A 25,837-nucleotide genomic window follows, 5' to 3' on the forward strand; every position below is an offset into this window, starting at 1 on the left:
AAGTGGTTCTAAACATTTATGAGTTTGTTTCTACAGTTGAACTCAAAATAAAATATTCTAACGAAAGCTGGGAAAAGAAATAGAAGTCAAAGGCTGTTTTCTTCAGTATATTTTCCTTTATGTTCAACAGAAGTAAGAAACTCAAGCAGGTGTTGAACAAATGGCAGAATTTTTATTTTTGGGTGAACTGTGCCTTTAAGATATAAAATTCATGATTAATTTACGAAGACTGTGTAAAACACAAACACAAAACGTATGAATCTTAAACTAGTCAAAGAGCCTATTTTTGGCAATACAAAAACCAATAGAAAAATCCTATTACATTTATTTAACTAAAACAAGTTATGCTAATTTCTGGTGTGTCATAACTATATATAGACCAAGGCAACATGTTTCCTTTCCTGAAAAAAACAAACTGGGGTAAGCTCAAATGTATGGTCGGTGCTCTTTGGGTAAGGGATTCATCAAAACAGCAACAAGAATCAGTCCAAGGCACTCGAAATTAGTGAAAAATTAAAAAGCCTTTATTCACATGGCTAAATCTCCAAAAACCTACGCGTTTCGGCAGGAGTCTGCCTTCATCAGGGCAACAGCGATCAGGTGCGTCTAGAGTCTCCTTTGAGTACTAGGGTCACATGACTCATTTAAACATCTCAAATGGCACTTAAATAATTTAAGCAAAGTCTACTATCATCATAAATTCGGCATAGATACACAAACACCCACTTGCATATATGGGAAAAAGAGAGAGAGAGAGGAAAAAAATGGAAAATACATATATATACAAACACATACATCAATGTATAATGATAATCTGTAAAGCATCTATAGAAAAACTCATTCATTTTCTTGTCGGCTTAGTCCCTTTATTAATCTGGGGTCGCCACAGCGGAATGAACCGCCAACTCATGTTTCCTTTCCTATGTAAAAAAAAAAGTCCTCCCTTGAATCTCTGCCACACATAATAATTTCACAATCATGAATTTTCTTTGGCAGTAGAGTAAAATGCATCTGTGGATCTTGTTTGTGTGGTACTCTCCGTCTCAGCCCTTCCCTCCGGCCTGTAAGGCTCCATTACTAACAGCTGATTTTTTCAGGTCAGTGTGAATGGCCTCCGCATTTGTTTCTGATTTGGCTCCTGTGGTGAGTCCCAAAGCTCCCAGCACAGCTTTTCCGGTTTTCATGCCCCGAGACATCGGGATACGACTGAACCCTGATCGTGCTGATGGGACATCCAGGACTGGCTGCTGTTGAGAACCAGAAAAAGTAGCATGATTTAATGAGATGCAAGGCCTTTTTGTTTTTTTAGCCAGCCCAATTTCAAGGAAATGTACGTAACTAGAGAAAACGTGTTATTTCATATGAATTCATACAATTCTATTCATATAAAAATGTACAAATTTTTAAAAAGAGGCATGCCAACAAACCCCATTCTTAACTCTATCCCTTATTTTTTGTTTTTTAGCCAGCCCAATCTTGAGGAAATGTAATTCTTTTATGAATTGTCAGAAAAAAAAGACTATTTCGTAACAAATTCATATGATTTTATTTATATAAAAACATACCATTTTAAAAGGAGGCATGCCAACAGGCCTTACCCCTAACCCTGATTTTTGTTATTAGCTAACCCAATCTCCATCCCCTAGCCTACCCCTCATTGGAGGATCAGCAAATCATAGTGAAATGTCTAAATGAGATTGTACGAATTAATACAAAATTAGCCACAAAATCAAATTGTTACTCACTTGCTTCAAAGATGTGACGATTCAAATTGGCAGGGATGTTAAAAGAATCACGATACATGTTTTAAACAACAAGAACTGTTGCGTTCACAGCAGACTTGCTCAAGATGTGCAACATTTTAGTTTAAAGATAGTTTAAAACAGTGGTTTTTAATTCTGGTCCTTGGGCCTGTACATTTTGTATGTCTTCCTTACACCTGATTCAGATCATTCGCTTTCTACTGGTTTAAAGCAAGTGTGCCGCAAGCCTGCGTTTGAGTGAAGGTCTCGGCCGTTAGATGGTTCTGGTGGATTAAGGCACTGGTTATTGTGCTGAAATAGGTGCAGATCTTCATTTTTGTAAAAAGTTTGTTTTTAGCAGTAATTTAACTCTGGGCGTGTCATCGTGATTGACAGCTGTGATTGACAGTTTATCAAAGCAGCGCGTCTGAGCTTCGGCAGGAGACTGAAGTGTTATTATTCGCTTACTGTGTTATTTTACCATGACAAAATGAGTTCAGCAGTAAACTATAGTTTCTGACATACATGATCCTGGTGGAACACTGTTTATTCTTTAAGGTCAGGGCTTTTTTCTAGCTTTATTAGTTTGCTGATACACGCCTAGCCACCCAGATAGCAAAATACACTCGGGCCAGTTCAGGCTAGATTCTCGCCTGCCGGAGACTTACCCCTCAGAGCTCAGACTGACTACCTCTGCTGGACATACTCCGGATGCCTGGACTCACTGCCCGATTCCAGCCCGAGTCAATCGAGCCAGATGCGGCGGCCGAGCGAGCCGGCGCTGCCGCATGCGAGCCGGAATCAACCCGCGACGCCGCGAGTATGTTATGCGCTGCGGCCCGGAGCTGGCGCGATTGAATATATAAAACCCTCATATTTGTTAACGTTATTACATCCATTTGTGTTGATATGACAGCAAACGCATGCTGAGAAGTTCGGGGGGCGTGGTTGATTTTACATAAAGCGTTTGGTTGGAAGCTCATTTTCGCGGCTCCTCCTCTGGCTCCATCAGACAGTCCTTCTGCGCATGTCAAGGCTCCAATTTCAGCAGTCTTTTGCGACAGTTTGTGCCCGTCAAGCAGGCATTTTGCCCTCAAGGCGTTTAATGGGAAAAGGGGCTGTCGCGTCGTCCATATTTTTTACACTCATTGGTTTAAAGAAACAACAAGTGTGGATGTACATTTTAAAGTAGCTTTATTCCACAGGTGTCAAACTCAGTTCCTGGAGAGCCGAAGCTCTGCACAGTTTAGTTCCAACCCTAATTACACACACCTGATCCTACTCACCTGAGTCCATTGTCAGGTTGGAACTAAACTGTGCAAAGCTGCTGCCCTCCAGGAACTGAGTTTGACACCCGTGCTCTATTCTCATTTAAATCAGGAGAACTAGAGAGACCTGTGAAACACAAATGTCCAGCCCACATCATCATGCTGACAGCACAGTGACTTTATGTTCTTTGTTTAACCTCATTAATTTAATTTAACACACTTGTAAAGACGGATGGAGCCTTACTAGGGATTTTACCATTTCAATCATATTATTAAATCCGTGACAGTAAACATGACAACAAAATATTTTTATTTTACAAAGAATGTTTTTTGTGATTATCCATAATATGTAAATGTGGCACCTACCACTGAAAGTGTAGGTCTGGCTGGTGCTTTAGTGACCTGTGTGATGGCGATGCTGCTCGTGACTTTGCTGGTTATTGATTTGCTTGAAGTCACATTATGTGGCGAGCGTAGCACAGTTCCAGTAGGAACATCCTTACCCTCGGATGAACCAGAAATAGATTTGACCATGACGACCGAGCCATGATCAATGATCTTCTTGAACTGTGATCCTAAGTGGATGTGAATCTTGCTGTCTTCTGTGGTAACAACATTAGCATTGGACTTCTTGATGGGTGTGGGGACCATTCGTTTCTCAGGAGTTTCCTTGAACACAGCTCTGCCTGTTATCATGTCCACAGACTCCTGGGAGCTGCTGTTGGACGCGACTGAAACTGAAGATAGGGGTCTGTCGGTAGAGGGAGACCTCGTGATCTCTGCACTCTTGGCTCTTGAGATGGCAGCAAAGGTCAATGGAGACCGAACTCTTTCTGGATTCTTTGGATTCTCCTTGATTCGTTCAATTGTTGGAATGGCGGTTGTCTGAAATTCTTGGGTTGGTTTAACAGAAGCTTCTTTGGTCGAGTCCTCGGATGGATCAATGCAGATCTGCAATGTTTCCTCTTTGTTCTGAATATCTGGGATCACCTGATTATGGGACATGTTGACCTCAGAGGGTGCACTTGTATCTGAAGATACTTCAGAAGTACTGCTGTCTTTCTTCCTCATCCAAGGAATCCAAGACTTCTTCACAGTAAGGTCACTAACCGTTGGAGGGTAGAGCTCACGCACTGTTGGTCTCTGCGCAGGCTTCCTCAATGTCCTCTGCTGAAGACTACTCATGATCCGGTTCTCTTCTTGGACAGACTTTTTGATGAATGCAGCAGGAGTTTCACTGTCAGAAGTCCTGTTTTCAACTGAATCGGTTTGTACCCCAGTCGATGTCATAGGAACATCCATCATCCGGCTTCCTTTGACGCTTGGCCTCATAGTGCGACTGTAGCGCTTGGAGAACTCAAGTTCTTTGGTGAGGTTAAGGATTTCAGTGCTTATGCTCTTTTTCTTGTCCTCCTCCTCTAGGAATCTCTGCTGCAAGACGGAGTAATCCACCTGTAGCTGGGAGAGCTCATCTTCTTTGTTCATGAGCTCGTGAATCTTCTCCTTCAAGGCTTGCACTTCTGCTTGAAGGTCTCTGGTTTTGGCTTCCTCCAATTTCAATTTATGTCTCAGTTCAACCTCTTGACCGCCTATCTCACCTTGCCCTATTGACTTATTTAGTGCAATCTGACTTCTTATTTCTTGTACCTGCTTTGAGAGAAAGCGTGCCTTTTCCCTGTCAGTTGTTAGCAAGTCATACTCTGGTTGAATCAGGTCCCCTTCGATTGCTTCAAGCTGTTGAAGACGGTTCTTCAAGTGCTCAATCTCCACTGTCAGCTCCGTGACTTTATTCTCACTGCTTTCATGTATATTCAAGACATTCTGCAGCTCTTTCACCTTCTGAGCAGATTGTCTTTCTTCGTTCGTGCTACTGTGCATGGAGCTCAGATCTTGACACTTTTCTTCAGCTTTGGTATGCTGTAGTTTTATTTCATCCCTCTCCTTTACAAGAGCAGCTATCTTCAACTCCATCTCTGATTTTAGTTTCAGACGTTTCTTGCTCTCCTCTATTAACTTCTCAGTAACCTCCGTAACTTTATCCTGCTCTGCCTTGTAAAGTTTGTTCAGTTCGTCTTTCTTCTTTTCTTCAGACCTGATTCTGTCTGCCATGTTCTTATGTTCATTAACCATTATTACAGTGACTGATTTGAGTTTCAGAAGATCCTCTTTTAGATCCAGCTCATCCTTTTCTAGTTTCAGCTCAGTTGACTCAAGCTCCTTCATACGGATTTTAATGCTCACTAGTTCATCCGTTAAGTCTTTTGTATGGCTTTTCTCTTTATCCAACGCTGTCTGTAACTGAGCACATTCTGTCCTGCCCACATTGAAGGCCATCTCTAGCTTTTCTAATTGTACCATTCTCTGTTGAAGTTTCTCCACTTCCAGCCTCAGGTCCTCATTGTGTGTTTCCTCAGCCTGAAGCCTCTTCTTTAGCTCACTGCACTTGTTCTCAGTTTTGGTAATCTCTTCATCTTTACCCTCCATCTCCTGAACTCTTTTGCGCAAAGTCTCAAGTTCTGCCATCAGATTTGAATTGCCACACTCACCCTTTCTGATCTTGTCCCTCAATGCCTGGAGCTCCTCTGCCGATTTCTGAAGAGCTTCATTGGTCTCTTCAAGCTCCTTGAGTTTGTGTAACAACTCCATCTGCTTGTGCTGATGTTGAGATTGAGATGTTGACATTTTCCCAGACATCTCCTCTTGTTCTTTTGCAAACTTAGAAGTTCTAAGCTCAAGCTCAACCTCAAGATCCAATATCTTCTGGTTGTCCTCCTTTGCTTTTCTCTCCTCCTCACTTAATTTCTTCTCCTTTTCCTGGAGTTTTGTAAGAAGATCTTGTATTTTGAGGCTCTGTTTGTCAATTTTCTCCAAGTGAAGTTCTCGCTCATCAACCATCATCAGTGCAAAGGACTTCAACTTAACCAGCTCTCCAGATATCCTTTGCATCCGTTTAGAAAATTCTTTTTCCTTTCTCATTTGGTATGCTTTTTCTTGTTTTAACAACCGCTTTAACCTAGAGACAAAATACATATATACAATGTGTAAATGTAATCAAGCAAATATTTAGTTTATCCAAAAATCAAAGTTCTGTCACTAATTACCCACCCTCATGTAATGTAATGTGTATTTATATAGCGCGTTTATTGTGTATGGCCATACAGCCAAAGCGTTTCACAATCATGAGGGGGATCTCTTCACACCACCACCAGTGTGCAGCATCCACTTGGATGATGCGACGGCTGCCACAGGACAACGGTGCCAGTGCGCTCACCACACACCAGCTATTGGCGGATTGGAGAGACAGGGATAGAGCCAATTCAGTGGATGGGGATGATGACTGGGAGGCCATGATCGTAAGGGCCGATTGAAGGACTTTGGCCAGGACCCTGGGGTTATACCCCTGCTGTTTACGAGAAGTGCCATGGGATTTTAAATGACCACAGAGAGTCAGGACAACAGGTTTAACATCTCATCTGAAAGACGGCACCCACTGACAGTGTAGTGTACCCTTCACTTTGGGTTTAGGGGTGGGGTTAGGTGCCACACCTTCTTTTTAAATTCGTACGAATTAGCCACTAAACTGGCACGAAATTGGCAAAACGTAAAATACTTACGTTTTCTCATGAGATCAGGCTGGATATCTACACAGTACTGATCCACCCCATACACACACTATACAAGGTGTGTAGGAAAACTAGGCAAGGCCTCTCAAATTCTGTGCATGCAGATTCTGTGAGGGCCTATATTATCTTAGTGCCCCTTTACATTACAACAAAACTTTGTTTTATCTTGTAAACTGTTTAGGCAACTGATCTCAGGTGTGCACTATTTATTTTTTTTTTATAATTCAATATGTTTTCATCAATTATTCCTTACGTAATATGTGCACCAAGTAAATTTCATCTAATCAGCTCTCTCTTACCTTTCTCGTTCCTGCTCCAGGAGGTTGGTGAAGTCGTCGCTCTTGTTCATGTAGTCCACATGTTTGCGTTTCTCAGTGTCCAGCTCATGGACAGTGCGACGGTGGCTTTTCTCAGCCAGCAAGAGCTGCTCCAGCATACGGCGGTACGAGTCCTTCTGTTTATCCCGGAGTCTGTCCAGCTGAAATACACAGACAGTAGCTATGCTTCCATTCACCTATTTTTCTGTGCATTTTAGAATATTGCATAAAAAATGTTTAATAGAAGTTTGCATAAAAGTATAATAGAATTTTTATCCAATAAAAAAATTTGCATAGACTACGACAGGAGTTTCAACTTGCGGAGTGGGTGGCTGGAGGTAGGGGTTCAGCACCTGTTAAGGGGGGCACAAAAACCTAAGGCGCACACAGGAATAATTGTTGACATTGGAGGACGATTAGCCGCCCTCTCTATTCTGCTGCCCTAGACGCTGGTATAACTGAGGGCGCGGGTGGTGAGGGTAGTGTCGCGGACGCCGCCTTCTCTATTCTGCCGCCCGATACGCAGATATAACTAAGGGCGTGGGTGGTGAGGGTAGTGTCGCGGACGCCACCCTAGACGTGGATATAACTGAGAGCGCGAATGATGAGGGAAGTGTTGCGGACGCCACCCTCTCCATTCTACCGCACTAGACGCGGAAATAAATGAGGGTGAGGGTAGTGTCGCGGACGCCACCCTAGACGTGGATATAACTGAGGGCGCGAATGATGAGGGAAGTGTTGCGGACACCACCCTCTCCATTCTATTGTTGTTTTAAACCGGATCAATGTTTGTAGTGAATGAGGTGGTTACCAAGAATGATTTGCAGTATTGTGCATGGGGCTAATTTGTTTTTTAAACTTTTAACTTATGTTGTTGTCTTGATAAGTGTTGTTATTGTGTCGTTGTTGTATGTTTGTAATTGTTGTCCTAAATCCAGTGTTGAAGAAAAATTTCCTTTCTGTGTCCAGCAGAACGGACAATAAAGTTTAAACTAAACTAAAATAAACTATTACTGAGGGTGAGGGTAGTGTCGCGGACGCCGCCCTCTCTATTCTGCTGCCCTAGACGTGGACATAACTGAGGGCGCGGGTGGTGAGGGTAGTGTCGCAGACGCCACCCTCTCTATTCTACCGCACTAGACGCGGAAATTACTGAGGGCGCGGGTGGTGAGAACATTTGAAATGTTGTTTTGGCCATTCTAAAATCCCTCAGCCAAAGTCTGTCATCACAGTGGTTTAGTATTACTATTATTATATTATTACCTCCAGAACTGCAGCCTCTAAATTCATGTTCTGAGGCACAAGTCATTTATTATATAAGAAAAACGCTCAGATTGGCTTCTCCAACTACCGCAGTTTACATTTTTCTTTTTGATTTTTGCCATTAGTTCATCTAGACGTGAGGATTTAGTTATCTTCAGCTCATTGAATGGGAACGCTGATTTATTCGCAAATGTCTTATGCAATTCCAGTTTTGCGCATAAATCTAATTCGCATCTTTGGATGGAAACAGCCACTAAAGCACTTTTAAAGAGCATACACACACTGGCTGAAGAATTTAAAGAAACAGTTGATCCAACTACTAATAATCTGTCATCATTTACTCACCCGGGCTCCAAACCTTGACAGAATTTTCTTTATTAGGTGAACTAGTCAGAGTTACTCTTGTTATTCTCAGTGTATACCTCGGCCATGGGCTGATCATACACACTAGTTGTGTGTTGCGTGTGGTAGTTGCTGAGTGTTCGGTCTCTCTGCAGGGCTTGCAGGGGTTTGATTGGCCCTAGGGTGCCATAACGAGACTCCAGCTCCTCTGGTCGACTCAATAACACAGACCGCAGCAGATGGATCACATCTTCTTGTGCCTGGGAGACACAATACAATTAAAACGAAACATGAATTAATTGGATATGGACAGTGTAAGACAAAAGTTATTCATACATACAAAGAAAACAACACTAAATAGTTTAGAAATGAAGCTACGTGTACTGAACTTAAAACAAAACAGTGAAAATGTAACACATGAGCAAATACAGGGGGAAAAAATTGTCCAAAACATCATCACTTAGGAATATTTAAAAATTAATAAACACTTCTGAGGGCAAATATTGTAAATGTAGAGAGGTTGCAATCATTGTTAAAATATGAATAAATAATATGAATAATTATTGCACCTGAATCTCTCCTTCCATGACGCCGAGCAGTTTCAGGAGGTTGTCTTTGGACAGATCTCTCAGCCCAAACATTTGGTCACCATTCTGTGCTGATTTATCTTCCTCATCATCATCATCATCAGGCACAGTTTTCTCTTCCTCATCCACGTGTTTGACACTCTTCTTACTCTCCAGTATTTTCTCCTGTTCTTCTTCTTTGGCATCGTGTGAAGTTTGCGTGACCACCAGAGCTTCATTAATTGTACTGTCCACTGTACTGTCTTTGGACCGCATTTTCACCCTTAGGAAAGAAAAAATATGTTTTTATTACAATTTTTAAAGGAATTATCAAAAAGGGAATGGTTTATTTAAAGGGATACTTCACCCCAAAATGAAAATGGTGTCATCATTTACCCATTCTCACCCACTATTTTCAGAAAAATGCTGATTTAAAAAACAGCCATTGACTTCCACTGAGTGTTCTTCAAGTGATCTTGCTTAAACTATTCTTTTAATGGTTGATTTTCATATCAACACATCTGTCTTTCATGACTTATATAGTGACAAATAACAAGAATACAAAGCTTATACTCAAGGAAAGAGAATACCCCAGTTATATTTAGAAACCATTTTTGCTCAGACCCAAACTGAGCAAAAACCCAACTAGGTACAGATGCTAGTTATTACATGGCTATCTAGAATACTTGATTCTGATTGGTCAGTCGCAACATTTGAAGGTATGTTATTACTAGATAACTTGTAATCTTGAGATAATGAACTTGTTTCAAATTGCTGAAACTTAAAACACAGGCTCATCCGTGTGCTTTCAATCACAGGCCATCATCGAATACATCCACATCCATATGACAGTGATGGTTCCATCTTGTGACTGAATATTGCACGCAAGTTAGCTTATGCTCCATCGGTTCCATACATCCATTTTTGTTTCCGTCAGTTTTTCCTTTAATTAAAGATTTAATTATTTTCACAGCACAGAACTATTTCAGGTAATTTTTTTTACATTTTGTGGCAACTATCTGTGTAATAAGTGTGATAATCAAGTACAACAGTTACATAAAACAGTGCTTCGTGGTTAATGCCATCTTATGGATGAATGAGGGACCGATCACACAATTCGTGCTTTACAGTTCTGAGACACTGCCTTTATGTTGACTTTAGAAAAAGAGTAGTGTGCTGCACTTTTTACATTGCTAGGCAACCCCTGTATCAATGGTCTTCAAAGCAGGGCTAATAATTATACTTCAAGTGTATATATTTCATATCGCAGCCGCTTGCGATTAGCTAATCGCAATGTTTCAAATCACAATTCGATTTTGATTAATCACACAGCCCTATAATGTATGGGCAACATTAATTCTATATGTGAACTGGCGGCGGAGTCAAAAGCTGATTTACTATGCTTTTGCACAGAATTGGTGTACAATTATCAAACAGACAAAAACAAAAGGTTTTGACATCAACAAAGCAACCATGGTTACAAATGAACTTTTGACCCCAATGACTGATAGTTAATTATATGAGGTAATAAACTGTGGTACTTGTGATAAACTCCTCACGTGACAACTACAGGTCTTCCTTATCTCTGTTGTTGATTCAAAACTAAAATGTAGGTGGATAAGAGAGGGAAAAAAGAGACTAGCAAAACAAGGCTAGGAGTAAGTCACAATATTAAAAGTCAACTAACAAAATGGACATCTAATCCTGTTTATGGATGTCATTTAAAAAGTAACTAGGTCAGCTGAATACTGCCGCCAAGCTTTCGAATGGTATAAAGCAGTGGTTCTCAAACTATTTTCCCCAAGTACCACCTCAGAAAAGAATTCTCTCCAAGTACCACCATAATCACCAGTATTGAAATAACTAGCATAGTTGGCCAAATTAAGCCGCTACAGCACTGCACAGTTCGAGTCATATTCGTTTAACAAATTTATTTTCCAAAACAAAATATGAAGCTGATCAGTCGGTTCTTGTCAAGTGACTCGCGGTGCGGCATTCTGAAAAGTTAAGATGTTTTCAACTGGGGACACCTGGAATACACAAGTGCATCGTGCTGCAGTACTCATTTGTACTGCAGACCGAGATGTAACAAGGGAATACGGTCATTTTTCAAAATAAAAGATTTTTCAAAATAAATTGTTAAATCGTTCAGATTATAAATAAAATGGAATTAAGATTTTTTTTGCAGCCCGGTACCAATTGATCTATAGACTTTTGCCAGTCTATGGTCCGAAGATTGAGGACCCCTGCTCTAGCATCTAGTATCTCCTTTGCAAGCACCACGCACCTCTTTTACTAGTTCTGCGCTGATTTACTTGATTTTTAGCAGCTGATGACACAATGCATTAAAAGTAAACATTCTAAGCACAGCGCTTTGATCGTAGGCTTTAAAGAACAGCCAATGCTTATCACATTGGCGTTATCTTACACATCCACTGATTCAAATTGTATTAATTTATTCTTTCATTACTCAGTGATTCCTCCAAGTACCACTAGAAGTAAGCCGGCGTACCACTAGTGGTACACATACCACAGTTTGAGAACCACTGGTATAAAGCATTGGTCTCAAACTCAATTCCTCAAGTCCTCAACCATTAATACATAAATAAATTAATAAAACAATAGTAAAATATATATATATATATATATATATATATATATATATATATATATATATATTTAAATAATTTTTTTTATGTAATTTGGATCAACTAAATTCTGGCTTGGTTAGTAGAAGAGACTTCTAAGAGGTCAAAAACACATTTGAAAATTGTAATGTTGTAGATCTATTGAGAGATAGTGTACTTTACAGTGCATGTTTTGTGCAAATGTGCACACTAGAACATTTTTGGAACGTTTTTGTTTTTCTGAGCTTATTGGCTCTTGAAGAAACCCAAGAAACACAGCTGAAAGCATCAGCTGTCTAAAGCCTGCATTCCCGTGCTGCCATTGCAGAAATGGCAGGTTTTAGCAGACCATCACATGATGCTTCCAAAGACTCTAAATAAGGGAGTCACTGCATTAGTGATTGTGGCTTTGGCGAGACATGAAGTCTACGCACACAAACTAAAGGCTGCATCTCTGCTCACACCGACTGAGCTCTCAGATTTGTACCCCAGGGTCACTTCTTGTCGGTAAACATCTAGAATATAATTAAGAAAAAAAATAATTGTGCAGCTTTTGATGGAGACCGCATTCAGAGCTCTTGTTTGAAGAGCGAGGTCAAGGTCCATCAGCCGCTGTGTAAATCTGACACACTTTACTGTAGCGAGAGCACTCAATCTAGTGAGCGTTTTATGATTCCCAGTGATATACAGCACTTTCAGAAAACCGTGATCCAATTCTATTACTGTAGAGTAAATAATTCCCAGTTCATCTTACTGTATGCAGTCATCAGCCTCTATTTATAGCCGCATCCATAACTTATGTTTCAGAGCAGTTGTCTGATTGGGTTTCAGCTTGTAGTACTGCTAGTAGCTGATGATCAGACGTACAGGCAAAGCATTAAAGGGGGAGAGTTCACCCAAATCTTCACTTGTTCAAAACCTGCTTGACTTTCTTTCTTCTGTTGAACACAATAGGAGATATTTTGAAGAAAGCATGCAGAAGCTGACCTACAGTTTACATACACTGTATAGAAAGGCACATAACCATTTAAAAAAACAAAGGCAGATGTTTGTGACTTTTCTCTTTTAGGTAAGTTAGGATTATCAAATTTGTTTCCATTCTGCTTAATAGCAGAATAAAGAGAGAGATATTTTTGAGAAATTGTTATAACTTTTCTTGAAAGTCAAGTTTACATACAATAACATTATTGTTCCTCTGAAAAAGCTCAGATGATGGTGTCAAGGTTTTGGAAGTTTCTGATTGGCTAATTGACTACATTTGAGTTAATAGAATAGTATTTAAGGAAAACCCCAAACACACTGCTTCCTTGTGTGACAACATGGGGAAATCAACAAAAAATTGATTACAATTAGCTAAATTACACTGGGAAAAAGACTCATTTTTGGAGACATGTCCTGTGGTCTGATGGATCTAAGATTGAACTGTTTGGCTATAATGGCCAGTGTTTCATTTGGAGGACAAAGGGGAAAGCTTACAAGCCTAGGAACACCATCCCAACTGTGAAGTATGGGGGCGGCAGCATCATGTTGTGGGGCTGTTTTGCTGCAGGAGGGACTGGTCCACTTCACAGCATAGATGGCATCATGAAGAAAGAAGATTATGTAGAAATACTGAAGCAACATCTCAAGACATCAGCCAGGAAATTAAAACTTGGCCACAAAATGGGTCTTTCAAACAGACCATGACCCTCAGCATACTGCCAAATTAGTTAAAATGTGCCTTTAAGGACAACAAAGTGAATGTTTTGGAGTGGCCATCACAAAGCCCTGATCTTAATCCTATAGAGAATTTGTGGGCAGAGTTGAAAAAGCTTGACAGCCTACAAATCTAACTCCGTTACACCATTCTGCAGGGGGAATGGGACAAAGTTCTTGCAAACCATTGTGAGAAGCTTGTGGAGGGATACCCCAAACATTTGTCCAAAGTTATACAGCTTAAAAGCAAAGCTAAGAAAATACCAAGGAAATGTATGTAAACTTTTGACTGTCTAGAAATTAATAAAAAATTCTCTCATTTTTCTGGCATTTAGCAAATGTAATGATTTAGGTAATCCTAATGGACCTAAAATAGTAAACATTTAGTATGATTTGCTATCAGACATTTTCTTTTGCCGAAATGAAAATGAATGAATGAATTATTATTCAGCAGGATGTTGTTTATTTATTATTTTTTAAATCTACTTTTGACATTTTGACACATGCAAACCACTGCAGAAATCTTCTAACCAACAGGCCCATGTCATATACAGTAGATACATTTCTTAATAAATGACCTACTATAAATTAATACCATTAACATATGCTATATACATATGTTTTCACAAGCTTTGGAGAGCATAAATAACAGGTCACCCATAGCTTTCATCATGAGCCACGACTGGGTTCAAACTGGCAAAAATGTTTTCAAAGCGCACTGCGAAGGGAACGGAATTGTCAATATGACGATTGCTAAAACTGAAATGTAAAAATACTTTGAAAGTAAACCACACCTAAGAGAGATGACTTAAATGCTTAAAAAATGGGAATAGAACACAGCCAGGAACTAAGCTTCTAATTACAGCTCCAGAGGTGTAGTTGCAAGCCTACAAGTTTGCGATGCAGTTTGCGAATGTTTGTTGGAACAACAAATTTGGGAAACGTCAAATCAATGAACTATGCTTGTAACAACGGCACTTGTGACCTTAGCTAACGATGATTTTCAGAAAGTATCCCTGAGCTGTAATAAATGATCATCAATTTCACTAGATTTAAAGCTGACAGAAAAATGGCAAAATACCACCTACTGACCTTATTCTTTTTGTACGGGCAGGTGCCACCATTTGAATCTTACTGTCTCAAGACTCTTATTTTAAGATGTTAAAAATAGTTGTTGTTGCTTCTGCTTGATTTTGCAAACTGATATTTCTTTATCTTTTTACATATAGTCATAAACACTTGACTTTTTTTATTTTTTTTATTTTGTCGTTTATTATTATTCCATGTTTCTCCCAAAGAATTGGAAGTTACATTTTAAAACAACTACAAATCGGAAGTTTGCAATCTCTGAACCAAGAGCATTGCATCTGCATTGTAGAATATAATAATACAAACCTATTTATTATTATTATTAAATCACAATTTGGTGTCAAACAATTAAGATTAGCATAGAAATATGCATATGAATGAAATACTATGTAATGCTCAAGATGCTTCGAAGTACCCGAACAAACCTGTGTAATTAATTTTTAATGGTTGTTATCCGGGAATAGCATACCTTGGAATGCCATGATTGACTTGATCAGAATCAAGAGCGCTGATTAATAAATCAAAATAATACTTCACAACATTATTGATACTCCCCAAATCAATTTATGGCAGCCCTGGTGCACATAAGAGACTTATTTAAAAAACAAAACTGCTAATTAATCTATTCAGCCCACATTCAGAGCAAAAGAATAGCCCCTTTCCTGAGAAACAAGCCTATCACAGCTTTAGTAAAAAAAAAATGTAAATAAAAAGGTTCAGTTTTCATAAATATTATCCAATGATGCGCCTCTCATTCAACTGATAAAATGCCATGAAAGCCGCTCTCCCAGGTTAAACTCTACTGTAACTCGACTTGCTTGAACTCCTGAAGAAGCAGAATGGAGTATATCATCGGTAAACCTAAACCAATGCCTCTCTAGTTACGTGACATCACCGGATCGCTCTTTAAAAAGCCATTCCAAGAGGGCAGGTTCTGAAGTTCAAGTGCAACTGCAGTATTAATAGGAGCCGTAAACGACACCTGGATGAGGAGTCGATAAAATACAGTGCAGAGTCAAAGGTGTGGGCCATCTATGAACAAACCTGCAGCAGACATCAAGAACATAAACCCACACCGTTTTCCATCTCTAAAATCCTTTTCTAAAGACAAAAGCAAGAAGATTATTCTTCATTCATGACTGTCTTTAGAGGAATTAATACACAAAATCTGCAGTCGATTACTGATGAGCTCTGCTTGATGCCATCAAGCTGAAGGAGGAATTAGCCATTTCATTTATTCATACTCTTCGGTTACCATGCTCATGTCAAGTAAATTCATCATTCATTCATTCATTTTCTTTTCGGCTTAGTTCCTGTATTAAACTGGGGTCGCCACAGCGGAATGAACTGCCTTTCAAGCAGCTACCTATCACTGGGAAACACTCATACACTCCCTTTCTCAGACATACGGACAATTTTACCTTACCCTATTCACCTGTACCGCATGCCTTTGGACTTGTGGGGGAAACCGGAGCACCTGGAAGAAAACCCACGCAAATGCGGGGAGAACATGCAAACTCCGCACAGAAATGTCCACTGACCCAGCCAAGGCTCGAACCAGAGACCTTCTGGCTTTGAAGCGAACCAGTTGGCACTCTAGGCTTCTAGTTTAAACAGTAGACAGTGCTCTAGGCTAATTTTTGACAGCACATGGCACTATAAGCTAGTTTTTAACAGTAGCCAGGGCTCTAGGCTAGTTTAACAGTAGACGGCGCTCTAGGCTAGTTTTTAACAGCAGATGGCGCTCTAGGCTTAGTTTTGACAGCTGATAGTGCTCTAGGCTAGTTTTAAACAGCAGACAGCGTACTAGGCTTATTTTCGACAGCTGATGGCACTCTAGGCTAGTTCTCAACAGACAGTGCTCCAGGCTAGTTTTCAACAGCAGATGGTGCTCTAGGCTAATTTTTGACAGCTATGGCGCTCTAGGCTTGTTTTTAACAGCAGATGGCACTCTAGGCTTAGTTTTTAACAGTAGACAGCCCTCTAGGCTAGTTTTTAACAGCAGATGGCACTCTAGGCTAGTTTTGACAGCTAATAGTGCTCTAGGCTAGTTTTTAACGACAGATGGCACTCTAGGCTTAGTTTTGACAGCTGATGGCGCTCTAGGCTTGTTTTTAACAGCAGATGGCACTCTAGGCTTAGTTTGACTGTTATTGACTGTTGTGATTGGCTAAAGCAGACGTCTCACGTCAGCACGTTCTAGACGTGCACGCGCTTATTACGGTAATCTTCCTTCTGCATTCACACAGTGCAGCATTCCGGCAAATTGCCGGTAATGTTACAACTTCTCTTTCCGGAAAATAGCCAGAACGAATTTACCGGTATTTTCAAAAAGGACCCGTTCACACATACAACCTTTCCGTAAAATTGCCGGCAATTTTCCGAAAAGGTCTGTATGTGTGAAAGGGGCATTAGTTTTGACAGCTGATGGCGCTCTAGGCTTGTTTTTAACAGCAGATGGCACTCTAGGCTTAGTTTTGACAGCTGATGGGACTCTAGGCTAGTTCTAAACAGTAGACAATGCTCTAGGCTAGTTCTTAAACGCAGACAGTGCTCTAGGCTAATTATTGACAACACATGGCACTCCAAGCTAGTTGTTAACAGTAGCCAATGCTAGTTTTTAACAGCAGATGGCGCTCTAAGCTAGTTCTCAACAGTAGACAGTGCTCTAGGCTAGTTTTTAACAGCAGACGGTGCTCTAGGCAATTTTTTGACAGCTGATGGCGCTCTTGGCAAATTTTTAACAGCAGATTATGTTCTAGGCCAGGGATGTTAAACTCAATTCCTAGAGGGCCGCAGGCTAATTTTTTTCAGCTGAAAGCACTCTAGGCTGGTTTTAAAACAGCAGACAGCGCTCTAGGTAAGTTTTGGTCTGGAGTAAGTGATGTAAGTGTAAGTGAAGCTCAAAAAAACTGTCACTACCATTCATTCATTTTTTTTCAGCGTAGTCCCTTTTTTACTCTGGGGTCGCCACAGCAGAATGAACCACCAACTTATCCAGCACTATTTTATGCAGTGGATGCCCTTTCCAGCCGCAACCCATCTCTGGGAAACCAGAGAAAACAATTATAAAAAGGCTTGTGCTGCAAAAAACTAAACAAACTAAACAAAAACACATCTGGTGTGATTGGAGTCCTTATATGACTTGTAAAAACAACGCTCAGAATCTCCTTCAAGAGAGGACTAAATCTGATTACGTAATAAATCTGATATCAGATAAAAATCTGAAAGAACTGAATTGGTGCAAAATCAATTTCTTGACCAAGTTTTGCACCACAGCTCTAGAAATAAGTCTAAATGTCATTTTTTATTAATATTAAATCCAATTCTAATTGTTGACCGATACAGTTGTATAAACGTTAGTGAGAAGAACTGACTAGCTATTTTTATTTATTTATTTTAGGACATTCAAGTAGATGTTTACCTTATGCCTGAAATATTTACGATTAAAAAAAGGCCATCAAATAAATGGCGGTCACATGATCACACAAAGTATATACACTGCAAAAAATAAATTATTGCAATATGTTTGTCCAGTTTCTAGTCCAAATATCTAAACATTCCTAAATCAAGAAGCATTTTCCAGATAACCACTGACTTATTTCAAGAACTAGTGTCAAAATTTAGTGAGTTTTTCCTTAAAACAAGCTAAATAATCTGCCAATGAGGTAAGCAAAATAATCTTACGTCAAAATTAAAAAACAAGATTGTTTTTCTTGCTCTATTGGCGGGTTATTTGGCATGTTTGGAGGAAAAACTCACTTAATGTTACATGTTACATCTGAAAACAAGACAATATCTTTTGCTTTTCTAGAAAATGCTTCCTGATTTGAGAATTTAAAGATATTTGTACTAGAAACAAGACGCACAAAAAGTCAATGTATATCTTATAAGGCAGCTTTTATAGTGCAATTCATTACTTTTCAAAACTAAGATAAACATGCAAACACTAAGCAATAGGAAGTCGTCCAAGTATTATATACAGCACTTTCACCTTTAGTAATAAAGCGCTGACAACAATCCCTGCAGTCCTCTTTCTGAATGAATCATGAATTAAACACTTACCCACTATGGTCCCGAATCCTCAAGCTACTCCAGAATGATCCTGGTCAGGCGATTCTGCCAAACATGGTCTTAATTCCCCAAAGCTCTAATGCAGGTGCTTCAAAACACGAGGCAACAAGTGAATAAAAGTGTGACTGGTTAGCAGGGCAGTAAAATCAATGAGTCACAAACAGGAGAAGAGCAGCTCATGCCTCCTCTATCAGTGATTGTGCGCTGCGCTATATTTAACCGCCGCCGCTTGCTCAGTTGTAGTCCTGAGGGTGTGAGAGTGACATTGGGCTCTCAGAAGTGACAGCTGAGATTCCCACATCAGAAAGGCATCAGGGCCGCATGCAGTCCAGGAACTGCAGTCTGCAACAAATGTCCAATCTGTCTTACGGAGGCTCATAACTGTCGGAGGAATGAGCTGAGTCAGCGGAGAGCAGCCAGCAGCCAGTCTGAACATTTCATGGGGAGAAAAAAGAAGTCAATACGTTTTGTATTTTATATATTTAGGAAAGAAAACAAAAGAGAGAGAAAAAAGGCGGGAAAAACTACGGAGACCCGGAAGGGACATGATGGTGGGGAAAAAGTGTGTGGAAGAAAAAAAACCCTGATAGGTAATTTTTGAAAGTTTTTGCGTTCCCGTTCCCTCGCAAAACTGTTCGACAAACACTTCACGTCACACATGACAACCCTCCTGTTTTTGCCGGGATTCTCCCGTATTCACCATTATATCCTATTATTAGGTATTTTACCATATTTCTCTCATATTTTTAATCTTGAAAGCATGTTGAAATTAAAATAAAAATGTCTGCAGTCACTTTCTTTCCATTAAAGCTGAGCATCGATCAGCGCCCCTCATATCCCTGCTGAAAAATCCAGCTTAAACCAGCCTAGGCTGGTTTTAGCTGGTCAACCAGGCTGGTTTTAGAGGGGTTTTGGCCACCTCCAGGCTGGTTTCCAGCCATTTCCAGCCTGGTCTTAGCTGGTTAGGCTGGGAGATGACCAGCTAAAACCAGCTTGACCACCCTTGCCAGGCTGGGAGCCCAGCCACAACCAGCTATGTCCAGCTTAAACCAGGCTGGTCAAGCTGGTTTTAGCTGGATTTAGCTGGTCATTTTCCAGCCTGACCAGCTAAGACCAGGCTGGAAATGGCTGGAAACCAGCCTGGTAGTGGCCAAAACCCCTATAAAACCAGCCTGGTCGACCAGCTAAAACCATCCAAGGCTGATTTAAGCTGGATGTTTTAGCAGGGATGCAACCTCTGAATCAGTGAATGCATGTATATGCGCTGACTGACTCCCAGATCAGCTGTACACGGCATTTAAAGAGAAGCTAAAGTGCAGGACAATTTGGGATTCGGGTGTGTGTTTAAACAGACAAATGCGCTTAATAATACATGCCCGGACGTCCTGCGTGTTTTATTTTAAACAAAACTCATTTCCTCTTAAATGAGCACAAATAGTATTTCAAAAACAAATACAGTCTATAAAAATCACCGGTAACACACAGTCGCTAGATTTGTTGCTAGTCGCTTTTTGAAAATTCGTCGCTAAGAGGGTCTGAAAAGTTGCTAAATATATTGCTTAATTGGTAACACTGCAGAGGAGCTTGGCCGGACTCACCTGGGGTCCGTTCGTTGTACGTGGATTACTCAATTAGCTGGATTTGGATGTTGACGATTTGACATGATCCAGGATCGTTTCGTTCTTCAAAACTGATCTGAGAGTTGTTGTCATAGCAACAGTTCTGCTAGCTCAAACCTGGTCGGGAGTAGGTTCAATTCATATAAACAGGATTCAAGCAAAGATAATAGAGAAAGTCTCGAATTCTGATATTTTCTTACAGTAGTAGTTATTTACACTTGGGAAAATTATTATTTTTTAACTATATATAAAGTTATAGTTATTAATAAAATAATGTTATATGTTAATAAACTTATGCAATCTGCACCCCCAAAATGAAAGACTGCCACCTGGTGGTGCAAAGAGAAAACTTATTGATATGAACTTTTTTAGATCGCTTTAGTACAACTTGTGTATGAAAACAAACATCCACAATATGTGACTTTTCAAAAGCAATAATACATTTATGCAGTCATAAACATGTTTTGACAGGTAATATGACGGTGATTTGATGCTTCATAAAAGTTGCAGACACCTTTACCAATATCAAAATGCTTTTGTAAACATCCAGTTATTCTTTACACTGATTAAAAAACGGCTACTATTACTACTAAGGCTACTATAATAAGGAAAATCCGCTCTAAGTCTACAACTAAATAAATTGCTCTTGACACATGAAAGGGCCAAGCATGCAGCCCACAACAAGGTGTAATGTTATTGCATATCATATTTCATATTTCATCATATTACAATCAAAGTTATTCCGTATCATATTCAACAAACCGTTTCCAATGAATTGGATGTAATTTTGCTCACATGGATAATTGAATATTAATTAGATGATATCATTACGCTGCTGTGCCGTCAGCCAATCATTGCATTGCTGATCATGATTTCGAGGATCTATAGATCTGTCCTTTACTACACACGCAGCGATCTCAGATAAGTTCATCCAGACATTTTAATCTGATTCACAAACTTGTTTGAAGAACCAAATTAGCCAGAGATCAGTTATCCAGATTAAAAGATCCAGGATTTGCCTAATCATCTTAGATCATTTAAGCAAGGTACGAAGAACGGACCCCTGGATCGTGTCAAATAGTCATTATCCAAATCCAGCTAATTGAGTAATTCATGTACGAAGAAGTCGTACATGGATTTTGGAGTCAACCAGTTTGGACAACGCTTGAACAAGACCTCCTAAAAACAAAATGAAGACTTTTTAATACCTTTTAAGGGCCTTAATTTTCTCATAATTGATTTATCAACTTTTAATACTTTTTAAGACTCCACACACACCCAGAATATATATTTTTTAAAAACCTGTGTTTTGAATTTGAAGTTATTTATTGTAAAATGTCATTCACAAACACAAAAAAATGACAGACACAAATATGTTTGGCAAATTTACCTCAGCACTTTATTGCAGTTTTGCTCTACAACCACAAGTGGGCACTCACAACCTCTCAGATTTTGCTCCACATCTGCAAATCCTCCCATTTCCTACACATCTCACGAGATTTCTATAGCAAAACTCAACTTATACTTGTAATGATGAGTGCAGAGGGCAGGGATAAAGCTATTTTATTGACCGATGCCTGACACATGAGCAATGCCAGCAGCCAATGTCGGTGCAAAAGAATAATCTGTATGATTATTTCATATACAGTCCAAAAAAATGCTTTTCTTACTTAGATTTTTGTCTTATTTTGAGTCCAAATATCTAAAGATTCTCAAATCAAGAAGAATTGTCTAGACAAGCAAAACACACTGTCTTGTTTTGAGAAATAATATGCCAATATTAAGTGAGTTTTTCCATAAAACAAGCAAAATAATCTGCCAATGGGGTAAGCAAAATAATCTTGTTTTTCCTTTTGACATAAGATTATTTTGCTTGTTTTAAGGAAAAATTTACTTAATATTGGCATATTATTTCTCAAAACAAGACAATATGTTTTGCTTGTCTAGACAATTCTTCTTCATTTGAGAATCTTTAGATATTTGGACTTGAAACAAGACAAAAAATCCAGGTACTCCAGGTGCACTGCAAACAATGGTTTTCTTTCTTAAATATTTTTTCTTGTTTCTAGTCCAAATATCTGAAAATTCCTAAATCAAGAAGAGTTTTCTACACAAGCAAAACATATTTTCTTGTTTTGAAAAATAATATGCCAATAATATGTGAGTTTTTCCTCAAAACAAGCAAAATAATCTGCCAATGGGGTAAGCAAAATAATCTTACGTCAAAAGAAAAAACAAGATTATTTTGCTTACCCCATTGGCAGATTATTTAGCTTGTTTTAAGGAAAAACTCACTTATTATTGGCATATTATTTCTCAAAACAAAAAAATATGTTTTGCTTGTCTCGAAATTGCCTCTTGATATAAGAAATTTTAGATATTTAGACTAGAAACAAGACAAAAAAATCTAAGCAAGAAAAGCATTTTTTGCAGTGTAACCCAGCATTTTTTGCAGTGTTCTACTTTGTTGAACTATTTCATGAAAATATTTTTGTTAATTATCATTATTCTACAGAAATGTATATACCAGTAAAAGAGCAGCAAAGTTGGTTTATTGGTAAGAGTTAGCAATCCGAGGGTAAGTTTTTGTTTTTAGCAAATGTCTATAGGTTCAATACTATTAGCTAAGCTAAGTGTTTCCTGCATTGATGTCACATGTGCTGCTTTTCTCTGGTGTGGGTTTTCATGTGTGTCTTAAGATGCTCTGACTGTGTAAAACTCTTCAGGCACTGATCACATGTGTACGGTTTCTCTCCAGTGTGAATCCTCTCGTGTTTTTTCAGGTTTCCTAACAGACTAAATCTCTTGTCGCAGTGTGAACACGTATATGGTTTCTCTCCAGTGTGGATCCTCTCATGTGTTTTCAGGTTTCCTGGCAGACTGAATCTCTTGTCGCAGTGTGAACACTTGTACGGTTTCTCTCCAGTGTGATTCATCTGATGCCATTTCAATTTATCAGCCGTAATAAAAGTCTTCTCACACTCAAAGCACATATACTCTTTCACACCAGTGTGGATCTTCTGATGTTTTCTTAAACTTGACTGCCATTTAAAACTATTTCCACACTCAGAACAGGAATAAGGTTTCTCCTTTGTGTGAACTCTAAGATGGATCTTCAGGTCTGGAGCCCTATTAAATGTTTTGCCGCATTGATCACATTTGTGTGTTTTCTCTCCAGTGTGAATTAGCATGTGTTCATTAAGCTTTGCTAATTGCCCGAAACTCTTCCCACATGTGAATAGTTTGTCTCCAGTGTGGATCCTCATGTGAACTCTAAGACTGCGTTTGCATCCCAAACTCCTTCCACACTGACCGCAGGTAAAACAAGTCTTGTCTTCACTTTTTTGAATTAAAAAAAATACCATCAAACATTAAATGAGTCTTTTTCACAGATTTTACAAGGTTATCACCTCTGTTCTCATTTTCTTTCAGGTCTGAAAGCAAAAAAAGAAAGTGGAAAAAATGTTTAGCAATTTATAAAAATATATATTTTTTAAGTATGCATTTTTATTGTCATTCTTAAAACCAAAATCAGGTTTGTAACATATTAAGGATTATATTTTTTACCTGTATTTTAAAAACCTTTAGTAAATGTAAAACAAATCAACAAGTCAAATTTAGTTTAGTTTTATGATATTAAATGTTTAATAAACAATTTATTAATGGAAGTACCAGGCAAATTAGATTCAGTTCCTGTATTGTTCTTTATCCCAGTTAATGTAGAATCAGCAATAAACACCAACCTGTTTGTTCTTCAGTCTCTTCCTGTTTAATTCTGCAGGGTTCTGGATCACTCATGATCTCTCTGTCCGTCATTAAACTGTGTTTTTGCAGATTTCTTTTCTTCCTGCTGGTCTGAAGCTCGTCTTCACTTGTGGACTGATGGAAAATTCCAGAATTTATAGCTAAAGAGGAGGGGGAGGAGCTTCACAGCAGGAGGAGGAGCTTTAACAGAGTTGCCAGGTTTTCACAACAAAAGTTACTCAATGGCCAATCAGCAGTGTTCGTGGGGTCTTAAAAAGTATTAAAAGTTGATAATCAGTTATGAGAAAATTAAGGCCCTAAAAAGTCTTAATTGTGTTTTTATGAGGTCTTAAATTTTGTTCAAGCGTTGTCCAAAGTTATTGTCTCTAAAAAACTATTAATATATTTATTTTCCTTTTAATATTAACAATGGTTCAGGCTGGTGTGCATCCGGTCAAGCTTCTCCGTTCGGGTGATGTCACGTATTTGCGACAAACGTAGGAAGGTGATGTGATGCTCTCCACATGTAGTGAAACCATACAGCCTAACAGACGGCAAAATGTTAACATGTAGGTTTGCGTACTCCTTCCTGGAAAAAGACGAGTTTAAACAGTGACTGAAACCTGTCGCTGAAAACAACCGCGTCATTTATTCTTTCAAGCTTTGTTTCTTCCGAGCTTATCTGAGTGCTGTTGCATGGTTGTGCTCTGTTGATTTTTTAATTAACTGTTTAAGTTAAATGTTTAATGCCTGAAGTAGCGATGAGGTCTTAAAATATTCTGAGAAGGTCTTTAAAAATTTTTAAAAAAGGTATTGACATTAGCTTTAGGATTCCAATACTCTGATCAAACTAGCGCAAAACAAGCCTAAACTAAAAATATGGCATTTCATCTGTAAAAATTTATATTTTACATCACGAAATGACTTCCAATGTCCTTTTTAATCACTGTGGGTAATGGTAAACATTCAGTTTTCATAAATGAAATCATCTTACCTTATATTGAAATTTCAATATAAATTTCAGCAATTAAACACCCTTAATGTGTTCACGATATTTACATTGTTTACTTCAGTCTCACACTATTACTGTAGATGATCTGATAAATTGTATTGTTTCATATTTAACTGTATGATTTCTCAATATACTGAAAATAGAAAATCACACAATGACGGTCAAACAGTTTTTAAGTACCACATTCATGACACCAACACTGGTTTCAATAGGTGATTGTGTTGTTTAATGGAGTCTGTTGACTCAAAATTAGCTTAATTGGGGAATTTACACATGTGAAGACATCAGCATAATGAAGGAGGTGAAAACAGACACAATTGACATGAACTATTGAGGATTTCAGCAGCTCTGATTATAGTGATGAGCCTCAGACTATTAACGGCCATTAAACAAGCCATTCAGAAGTGTCCACTGATCTGCCCGCTTAAAAAATAAAGACAACCGAGTTTTATTCTCTATTTTGTCCATGTATTTTCTAAAATTCAAGCTGTCAACACTATAGAAAGTAATTACAGTAAAGATTGAACAGTGTAATGAAGTATATTGCTAAATGATAAAACATATGCTAAGTCAAAAAAATCTGTTTAAAGCTATGCTGGTTGTTTTATAATGTTTTAATGGTGTTGGAAGCTTGCTGCAGACACAAAAAATACTGTAGATGTGCGATAAATTGTATTGTTTTATATTTAACAGGGTTTGATTTTTTTAAATATACAGAGAACTAAATAAACACACAATGAAAGTCAAACATTTCTACTTGGGAATATGAATCTAAACGCATCTGTTTTCAATCACTATATTCATTAAAGTGTAAGTCTATTGAAGCATTTAGATTTCTACCTTCCAATCCGTCTCA

The 25,837-nt window shown here is 38.8% G+C and overlaps 1 protein-coding gene and 1 long non-coding RNA gene across 5 annotated transcripts; both read right to left on the minus strand.

The window, feature by feature from the left end:
- Positions 1 to 472: 472 nt before the first annotated feature.
- On the minus strand, positions 473 to 18,849 carry filip1a (filamin A interacting protein 1a). 3 transcript variants are annotated; one of them, NM_001423185.1, is given in 6 exon segments: positions 473 to 1,247; positions 3,377 to 6,023; positions 6,933 to 7,111; positions 8,636 to 8,815; positions 9,125 to 9,404; positions 18,598 to 18,849. In NM_001423185.1, coding segments are annotated over 5 exon segments (3,483 nt in total). In that variant the 5' UTR covers positions 9,398 to 9,404; positions 18,598 to 18,849; the 3' UTR covers positions 473 to 1,043.
- Positions 18,850 to 21,599: 2,750 nt separating this feature from the next.
- LOC137488056 (uncharacterized) lies at positions 21,600 to 24,099 on the minus strand. Of its 2 annotated transcripts, none has more exons than XR_015513946.1 (3): positions 23,969 to 24,099; positions 22,434 to 23,659; positions 21,600 to 22,354 (listed from the first exon to the last, which is right to left on the minus strand). It is a non-coding gene; the product is annotated as an uncharacterized LOC137488056 (long non-coding RNA). The 2 variants fall into 2 exon arrangements; XR_015513947.1 differs by having other exon boundaries at positions 21,600 to 22,332; positions 22,409 to 23,659.
- Between the last annotated feature and the right edge of the window lie 1,738 nt (positions 24,100 to 25,837).

This window comes from Danio rerio, chromosome 17, assembly GCF_052040795.2.
Source record: "Danio rerio strain M-AB ecotype USA chromosome 17, GRCz13ab, whole genome shotgun sequence".
NCBI lineage: Eukaryota > Metazoa > Chordata > Actinopteri > Cypriniformes > Danionidae > Danio > Danio rerio.

Excerpts from the sequence above, each read along its gene's own strand:
- filip1a (XM_087289426.1), bottom strand. The coding sequence starts at position 9,397 with ATGCGGTCCAAAGACAGTACAGTGGACAGTACAATTAATGAAGCTCTG. Across the intron at positions 7,112-8,635 it reads ATGATCAGCCCATGGCCGAG|CTGGACAGACTCCGGGATAA; the intron begins GTATACACTGAG and ends TGTGTATTTCAG. Across the intron at positions 1,248-3,376 it reads CCAGACCTACACTTTCAGTG|CAGCCAGTCCTGGATGTCCC; the intron begins GTAGGTGCCACA and ends GGTTCTCAACAG.